Source organism: Hyperolius riggenbachi, chromosome 9 (assembly GCF_040937935.1).
Source record: "Hyperolius riggenbachi isolate aHypRig1 chromosome 9, aHypRig1.pri, whole genome shotgun sequence".
NCBI lineage: Eukaryota > Metazoa > Chordata > Amphibia > Anura > Hyperoliidae > Hyperolius > Hyperolius riggenbachi.
Window position 1 is genome coordinate 223,237,877 of NC_090654.1, and position 10,022 is coordinate 223,247,898.

At 46.4% G+C, this 10,022-nt stretch overlaps 1 protein-coding gene across 1 annotated transcript; it reads right to left on the bottom strand.

Moving 5' to 3' along the window:
• Window positions 1–1,495: 1,495 nt before the first annotated feature.
• Window positions 1,496–8,112, bottom strand: LOC137531906 (metallothionein-like). Its single transcript, XM_068251919.1, has 3 exons — window positions 7,471–8,112; window positions 3,926–4,039; window positions 1,496–2,856 (listed from the first exon to the last, which is right to left on the bottom strand). The coding sequence occupies exons 1-3, from the start codon at window positions 7,499–7,501 to the stop codon at window positions 2,765–2,767; spliced, it is 237 nt and encodes a 78-aa protein (XP_068108020.1). The 5' UTR covers window positions 7,502–8,112; the 3' UTR covers window positions 1,496–2,764.
• Between the last annotated feature and the right edge of the window lie 1,910 nt (window positions 8,113–10,022).

Here is a 10,022-nt window from a genome sequence, read left to right on the forward strand (position 1 = left end):
ATTTCAGGTTTACATCATTTATGAACTGTAAAGGGGCCCATACACCTAACGATTTTCCCGCCGATATATATCAGATTCGATCCCTGTGATTGAATCTGCTGTGAAATCATTGTGAAAACGCTGACAGAACGATCAAATTCTGTCCAAAATCAATTGTTCCCGTCGATCCGCAGATTTCACTCGATCGCAGGCGGGTCGGGAGTGCATCGATAGCGGCGTTCGAATGCCCGACGACCGACGCTAGCGGCAATACATTACCTGCTCCGCCGGCGCGTGTCCCCGCTCTCTCCGCTGTCACTTCATTGCGCTCAGCTCCTCCAGCTTCACTGAACTTCCTGTCCGGCAGGAAGTTTAAACGGTAGAGAGCCCTCTACTGTTTAAAGTTCCCCGGGTGGCAGCAGCAGCTTCACAGATTGTGATCGGTTTCATGCTGTAATCGATTCACAATCTGTTTGCAGCAAAGGCAGCCATACGATCCCTCTCTGATCAGATTCGATCAGAGACAGATCTATGTGTTGGTCGGATCTGATGGCAAATCAACCAGTGTATGGCCACCTTTACGCGGTTGATTGATTTGCCCTTGTAGAATCTACTATGTGAACATGACAACCGGTCCCTTTATGGCGAGATTGTAGGAACACCTGTGTGACATCACAAGTAGTGAGCTCTGTACAGTAGTAGCAGAGCTTTTTCAAAAATCAATGATCTCAGGATAAACAGCGTCTGCACATTTTTTTCAGATCAGGCCCTTCGAAGACATTTTTGTTACATCGTGAGGCCATCTGGATGTATGGCCTTTGTGGTCGGTCCGGCCGCATGGCTTGATCGTGGATTTCTCTTTAGAAAGTTTCCTGTAATCTATGTATTGATATTTATTGGATGCACCCTTTTTGAATATGCCAGTTCCCCCTTGGCGTGCATTGAACCAGTAATGCGTAAAAATGTATGTGTTAATGTTCCTGCACTAGCGGGAATGCGTAAAAAATGTACGCAATGCGGCCCGCCGACCTCTGAGGTCGGCAAGCTGCCAGAGGGGGACCGGAGCAGCAGTGAGTGACTACGAGGGCACAGGTCAGCTGCATAGGACTGGTAGAAGCCTCAGGTAAGTGAAACTCATTTTTTTATTTTGCTTGGACCTTCCCTTTAATGCAAACTTTCGTATGCATCTATCAATCATTATATGAGAAACGGAAGCTTGGTGCAGAAATCTGCACCATGCCGTCCATATTTCTTCAGCATCGCACCATATGCGAAAATTTGCATTCCGTGGAAATGACTATTGACATTCATTGGTTACATTTTCAATATGAAAATTTGCATTGTGAATTTGTACGTACTGGAAATAGGCCCTAACTCAGTTTGCTCTGTAGATCTTACCGGGATGGTGGGAGGAGTAAAGTCATACAGCCAAAAAATTGCAGTGAAATATTCAAAAGGTATACAACCATTCATAGAATCAGTGATCAACCAAAGGAAGTAGCACAAACAGTAAACAAAAATTGTAGACATTTTATTCACTCGCTGTTCTCAGTAATTGTAACTCGGGTACAAGATGAAAGCAATCTACAATAGAAGTTTTAACCTTTTCTCCGCTCTATTAAATAAAAAAAATGAAAACAAAATATTGTGGTGGGTCGAGTTTCACTTGAGACATGGTAGTATGTAACAGATCTACAGCAAACATTCATCCTTTATATATCATTGTATTAATATTAAATATAGTTAGCATATTCTACTAGACACACTAAACTTATGTACACACGAGATAAAAGTCTTCTGGAAAAACTGATCAGCAGATAATCTTTGTAAAAAAAGGACTTAACCACTTCACGCCCCTCCATCGAGGGGTTAGAATGGGCTTGCACGTGTGCCGCGTATATTTAAGAACAGTGGACCTTTATTACATGTCCCATTTGCACTAATTAGTGCACAAATAGGACGTTTATCTTACGTGGTATATAACATAAAAAGATTTCTAACGATAAAAATCGCCCTTTCCACTATGTGTGGAAGAGATCATCAGATATTTCTATTTCTTATAAGAAACCTGAGATGGGTTCTATTGACATATATATACTTACCTGGGGCTTCCTCCAGTCCCATGAGGTACGTGGGCTACACATCATCCTCTCTGGCGGCTCTTATAATCCTTTCTCGGTAATCTGGTTGGCCGTGCTCTCCTGCGCAGCTCAGTCGCACGCACCCCCCATCACGCTCCTTTGGCTTGGAGCCTTCTGCATCTGCGAAGTAGTACTGCATGCGCAGGATCCTCCCAGGCATGAGAGCACCCGCAGCTGGGCCACACATGCGCAAAAGCGCATGACTGGTTGCGACTGGACACCTTACCAGGAAGGTTTATAAGAGAATGGAGACGCCGGAGAGGACGACAATGGAACCCGCGTACCTCATGGGGCTGGAGGAAGCCCCAGGTATCTATAAATACACCAATAGAGCCCATCTCTGGTACACTTTAACCGTTGTGAGAATAGTGCAAGCATGAGCAAGAAGGAAGTAATTCGACTGCAAAAGCATTTCTTGGGTCTATATGCAAGAACTGATTGTTTACACATGTACGGCGTCGTTAGAACAATTCATCGTTCAATACTTCCTACCATACTCATGGGGCAGATTGATTCCTCAACTTCCAAAGATTTTTATCTCACATGTGTACACAGCTTAGTGCCGCTCGCAACAGATAAATCCTAGTGTGTGAGTTATACAGCTCATCCCATGGTAGCAGATTCAGTCTTCAGTAGAGTACGGATCACTTGCAGCAGCTGCAGGCTTCACACCCCTTTTCACACTGACATCCTTGGCTGCATTTACTGCCCTGATCTGGAGCGCAGGGGCAGCTGCCTGTAAATACAGAAAGTGGTCAGGTGACAGCAGAAGGCAGGTATTGCATCACATGTGAAATGCTACAAGTCTACCATGAGAGATGGGCAATAAGATGCTGATCATTCCAACTTGGAAGCAAATTTCACACAAATGGTATGTCGTTTAGAATTGGGACAACTAGGATCAACACGAAGTGTATTTGATTGGCCTAGTTCCGTAACTTCCTCTAGCCGCGGCCAGTCTGATGCAAGTAAAGTGAAGTGAATGCTGGAGAGATACGTAAATAGCGCACTTCCTCTTGCGCAGACTGGCCGCCACTTGAGGATGTTACAGGACCCGGAAGCCCAAGGTATATATAAAAAGGTAAGTATATGTCATCTGTGGTACACTTTAAACAGTGCTTCTTAACCTCTTAAAGACCGCGTCACGCCGATGGGCGTGAACGCGGTGGCTCCCCCAGGACCGCCTAACGGTGTAAAATCCTGGGGGGGGGGGGGGTGCTTTGCAGGAGATCGCACGCACTGTTGCGTGCGCATCTCCACTTGGATGACGGAGCTCCGCTCCGCCATCAGTCTCCCAGCGGCGGTCGCCGCTAGGAGGCTGTTAGACAGTGACACCGCCGTCTATTTACTCCGTACAGCGCTGTGATCTAAGGCAGCGCTGTACTGGGGACAGTCGTGTGACACGGCTGTCCCCCTGGTAGGATCAGGGGTGATCCGCTGTCATAGGCTGGAGCTTATGACAGCCGATCACAGTGATTGGCTGGCGAGGGGAGGGAGGGACTTGGAAAAATAATAAGCAAATTTATTAGAAAATAAAACAAAGAAATATTTACAAATAAATAAATAAACATTGGGGGAGCGATCAGACCCCACCAACACAGAAAGCTCTGTTGGTGGGGAGAAAAGGGGAGGGGGGGGAATCCTTGTGTGCCCTGCAGCGAGGCCTTAAAGCTGCAGTGGCCCATTTTGAAAATAAATGGCCTGGTCTTTGGGGGGGGGGGGGGGTTGTTTAAGCCTGTGGTCCTTAAGTAGTTAATGTGCGAAGCAGCATTATTTGTGTAGCTTTTATGGCTACATGTGATTACCTGTTTTTTGTGAGGAATGGCTGTCGCTACAGCAAGCATGACTCTTTGTTTTCTTGCATGGCTTGCACTGGCAGTTCTCGCACTTGCAGGAATCTCCACAGGAGCAGGATGCACCTATGGGTGACACAGATGTACAGTTAGAAAAACCACATGAACATATAAGCCAAATAAGCAGACTGCATATAGCCTATTATAGCCTACTTTCTGCTATAAACAAAGATGATCCAGAAAGTACCAGCTATGTTCAACTAATCAGTTCATCAGTACTTGCACAGTTAATTAAAAGTTGCTACTTCGCGTGCACATGAGGAGGTGAGCCGCCAGGGCCACGCATGCGCAGTGGCCCGTGACTGGCCAAGTCGGCTACCTGGCGTAGGGGGACAGCGGCTGATTGGCGCGAGCTGGAAGAAGCTCCAGGTAAGTTAAACTGCCCAGATTTTTTTCACTTCAGGTACCCTTTAAGGCTACAAAAAAAAACCATATCCTGCAAGTACATGCATATATATGTAACCCAGGTGGGGTACAAGCACTGGTCAAATAGACAAAACAAGAAACAACACACTACCAGTATATGCTGTTCAACCACCTGTTATTTTTATTTATTTTCAAAAAGGTATTTCTTAAGGAAGAATCACAAAAACACCTATTATTCTATTGTAGAAGTTACATATAGTTATATGCACAGAAATATCATTAAACGGGAAATTGCCCAAACTTGTCTCAGCCTTGGATATCTAAAGCGACCGTGCACAATACCGGACATTAACTACAAGAATATATATAACTGTGTCAAACATTGCACATGGGGAGAAGCTACCTTCACACTGACACATTGCAATGGACAGTATAATTGAATAGTAAACGTGATAATATTGTAGTGGTACATTCACAGGCATGCCGTGTTACTGGATGACATCAGCATTACATTTGCAGCGTAAGCATCATTTTAAGTACTGTATACATTGCATCGCACGCAGGAAGCACAATGCAACTTTATCCCTCTGTTGTGATCCTGTTTTTTTCGAAGATGTGCAATGCAACGCCCCAGTCTAAAGCCTCATAAATACACTGTTGATGATGCCCTTTCAGATAGTTACTTGATGACTAGAGTGCCATTGTGGAGAATGAGCGCAGTACAGATATGCTCTTGACTATAGCCAACAGCACTTACTGTAATTGGAGAGGAAAGAAGGGACAAAGGGGGCAATACCCGCGTGTGGCATACAGCAGGCAGGTAAGTACAAACACTATGGGTATCATTCATAAAGAGGCTGTCGGTAGTGCGGGAAAACACCGTTCTTCTCCGCAACCGGTACTTTAGACTTCTGGGTGGGCATTCATAAAGAAGTGTGTAGGTGCGGTGGCAGTGCGGAGATTCCCCGAACTAGGCTGGCGGTAGGCAGGCGGTAGGCAGGCGGAGACACAGAAGCTGCCGAGTTGATACATTTCTCCGTGTTCCGCTCTGCTGCAGCTGCCTGGGAGGTCTGTGTGTCTCCATTCACTTGCATTGGTATCGCCACATCAGAGGGAGCGGGACTTTCCGACCTGACACCGCTGGCGGTATTCTTTATGAATTAACATTTTGCTACATTTGTTCCGTTAATCACCGCACAAGGCGGTGATTTATCACTCTGCTCGGTATGTCTTTTTTTCATGCGGAAAGAGCCTTTATGAATGCTGACTTTGCCGAGTGGTCGGTAAAGTCAGCTGTTTTTAGCATTTCCGCATGCGGAAATGCTTTATGAATGATACCCAATGGGTTAATTCATCATTTAGAGCAGGGGTGTCAAACTCAAATACAAAGTGGGCTGAAACTGAACACTGGGACCAAGTCACAGGCCAACATCAATGTCTAGTGGCCGCCTTTCTCCCTTATAAAGCACCCTTATATAAAATGTCCCCCCCTCCCTTATACAGTTACCTGGCGTTTATTGTCCCTCCCTCCCTCCCTTATACAGTTCCCTGGTGTCTAGTGGCCCCACTCCCTCCCCTATACAGTTCCTGGCAGTGGTGTAGCTAAGGAGCTCTGGGCCCCAGTGCAAGTTTTACATTGCTCCCCCCCCCCCCCCTCCCAAGCACTCCTAATATAACCATTGTTTCGGCGTACCAAACCTGCCAAGGACAATTACAGTGTCAGAGGTGCAAAAAGGGGATGGGAAACAGTTTATTAATAATTATTACCATTCAAAGCATCTACAGAAGTGATTTTTACAAGCACAGAACTAATAAAGAGCTAATACTGCTGTTGAGGGAGGGCCCTATGGGGCCCCGATGTGGTCGCCACCTCTGCAACACCTATTGCTACGCCACTGGTTCCTGGTATCTAGTGGCCCCCCTCCCTTCCCATACAGTTCCTGTTATCTAGTGGACTCCATCCTTTTAGTTCCCTGGTGTCCGAGGGTCCTTCCTCTCACCCCTAAACATTTCCCTGGTGTCTAGTGCTTTCCCCCTCCCCATATGGCTTCCCTAGTGATCTAGGGCTTCACCTCCAATATATCTTCCCTGGTGGTCTACAGAATGCCAAACATAATGCAAAGTGGGGAAACCAATTGTGGGCCAATTCTGATGGCTCTGCAGGCCAGAGTTTAACACCTATGATTTAGAGATTTGTTGTGGCAGGTTGCTAAGCAACATTGTGAGACAGCTGTACATGCTACATTCTCAGCTGAAGCACCACCTATGCTCACCTTGGTCAAGTTACATCGTGTGTGTTCCAGGCTTTAGCTGGCAGGCTTCTGATGCTCTCATGAAAATAACATACCCTAATTTCCTTATCCAGCTGAAAATGAATGCTCATTGAAGTAAACTAACCTACCACTAGGCACACAGAAATAAAAGGCTTGCATTCTGTAAGCTTGCCTCTTTTCTATGCAGAGCAGACTGCCTGTCTGGGTTTTCTGGCAGGAAAATTCCACTAGGCTGTCAGGACTGAAATCTGTCTGTTATGGGGTCAGCTGCAGTCTAATTATTCACCCATAATAATCAAAACAATACGTATCAGCAGAATAAATCTGACTGAATAGATCATAATAATGATGCAAGATTTTTCTTTTTAGATCAGTCTTGTATTTTTCCTCTGGGTATTTTAAACAAAATCCTGAAAAGACGATAAACATTTCTTTAATGATTTAAAGTGTACCTGAGATTAAAATCATCTCAGGTTTTACACTTACCTGGGGCTTCCTCAGGTCCATCCCTTTGGATTTGGTGCAGTCCCCTGCTTTCCACTGCAGGCTAGCCCCATAAACTTGCCCACTGAGCCCAGTCGTGGGTCACTGCAAATGCAAGTCCCGGCTGAATGCATCCCAATGGCTATGGGAGTGTTCTGCGGATGCGCAGTTCACAAAGATTGTCACTGCGCATGTGCAGAGTGCTCCAAGCCAGCTGGATCGCGGACTTCACAGCGTAACAGCGAAGGGGACCGGACAAAATCCAAGCGACCAGACAGACCCCAATAAAAAAACAAACAAAAAAACCCTGCATAATCAAGTGACAGTCTCCTGAAATCTCCTTTAAATCTGATCATGTTATTTTAATTGGCTTACCTGATGTGCATTTGCAGTTCTGAGAGTCCATGGCTGCTACTGATGAAGATAGGTAGGACGTATGAGTGAAGCAGATAACGAGCAGCTGGTTGCTGAGTCTCCTGTGTTGCTGTCTGAATGAGGTGTGCAGCTGTGCTGCTATTCTATATACACAGGATGCCTGGCTGTAGTGGCTGAATGCAAAGCCAAGTCACACCCACCAATCACGTGACTCCCAGCAACGTGTGCAGTGCCACTGTGTAAGCAGAGACTTGATGTGTGCAAAAGCTGCAATGTCACGCAGGGCAATCGTTACATAGCAGAAATTCGGGTTCTAAATAATTATACTGTATAAGCAATAAAGGGATGAAAAAGGGGTTTTCCATGTTGGACGACAGGACTGGTCAATTTGTTATGTGTTTATATAACATTGACAGTTTTTCCACAGTGCTTTATAAAGTCCAGTCTTGCTACTAACTGTCCCTAAGAGGAAATTAAAATCTAAAAGGTTCATGCACACGTGTTAATTGTCGACTGATAACGACTGCTTCGTTTGACTATCGGTCGTCATTCTAATGTATATACAGTGTACGGCCGACGTCAGAATGTTATTTTCGCTCTTCCCGACAGCTGGAAGCCGCTCTGTCATGCACAGATCGTCATTCCTCTGTCCCTCACCATAGCAACAAAATGCATCACTACCCGGAAGACAAAAGATTTGACACTAGGCATCAATATTCGCAAATGTGCATTCCTAACAAAGTCCATTCCTGTCAAAAGCTGTGTACACACACTCCATGAAACTTGGCCAAGGTGTTTAAGTGACCCCAGTGTCCTCTGACGCCTCGACCAATGATCAGCCTGGCAGACAGATCCACTCGGCCAACGCTGGCTGAGAACATTTTACACCAGTGGTTCCCAACCTGGGGGCGATCGCCCCCAGGTGGGTGATTTGGGGGCGGTAAATTTGTGGGGGGCGATCAGTATGAAAAGGCAGAAAAAATAAAGTGTCGCAGTGTCACTCGTTTTTAAGAAAATTATGGGCAAAAAATATGATCTGTATAAAATATGCAAGGGTGCATGATAGAGTTGCGTAATTCCTCAGGGCTCGTTGGTCACACGCCGGTGTAATGTCAGATATTGCAGCCCGGAAGCAGCATTCCTCACTGAGTGTCGCGCATGCTCAGTGGGAAGTTAGATATTATTTACCTGAAATATCTCCGTTTCCGCACCACGTACACTCCCGAAATTTTCAGGGGAGGGAGGGGACCCCCAGATCTAGCTGTGTCGAATTGCAGCCCCCGAGCCCTGCCAGTTCCCGAGATAGGTTTGCTGCAATCAGTCTCGGGAACCAGCGGGACTCGGGGGCTGCAATTCGGCACAAAGCTAGATCTGGGGGTCCCCTCCCTCCCCTGAAAATTTCGGGAATGTACGTGGTGCGGAAGCGGAGATATTTAGGACGTAGGCTCCTACTGCGCATGCGGGGCTGCACAACGTGCGGGGCTGCAATAGCTGACATTACACCGGTAAGGGAATTGGCGCAAAGTAGTTGAGTCACCGGCTATTTTTAGCTGGCAAGGTCACAGCGCTACCCCCTCCACTGGCACCACCACCTGGCGTAAGGGTATACCGTACTAAGAGAAGGGGGGCGACAGGGGTGAGTCGTCTTCCCCTAAGGGGCGATACCTCATAAAAGGTTGGGAACCACTGTTTTACACCCTATGCTCCCTGGGTAATGTCACCCCTCCCCACTGCATAGCACCATTACTGTACAGCCTTAGCGCTGCAATGTCCCCTGAGGGATCAAGTCCTGTTCGCTGCCTGTACATGTAGGGTTATACACACATCCAATTTTTATTGGCTAGGTAGTATGAGGGCCAACAGATTTTGAATGCTATGGACAGATAGGGGCTGAATCATGAAGCTGCGCTTCTATAGCAGCGCAGCTACATGACAGCAGCATGAGCTTAATACAGGGCTGCACGCTAGCTTGCTTTCCTTAGTTACGCACACTGTTTACATAGTAACGCAGGCTCCTGGGTGCTGTGAAGTATTGTGTCCGTGATAATTCACTAGCGCGGCCACTGCTATGTTAATTATCATAGTTACTATGTTAATTAACATAGTTACTATGTTAATTAACATAGTAGCGGCCTCTGTAACAAAGTATCGCTGCAGCGCAGCTTCGTGAATCAGCCTCATAGTTTGGTACGATCTCAGTCACTGACCAATCAAAATTGGATGTGTGCACCAAGCTTTAGTACACATGGCAGATGCTTCTCAGCTGCAGCTGTCTCTACCGAGAATCTAGCCAGTGTACAGAGGCCCCGATGTCACCAAGAGATGCTGATGACTGGATTGTCCCACCTGAGAACACAACCTGTTCATATGTAGGGGACCAACTATAGTGGAGAAAAGTGTTATTAGTCTTGAGGACTTTGGGGGTAAAATGTGGGAAGCAGGGCCATGCAGAGGGTCCTTAAGTGGAGGGTTCTCAAATTTAAAAAAGCCCCCCCCCCAAATGCACAGTAGTACCTACAAGTGGTCCTTCACCCCCCCCAGGCTCTCCAATT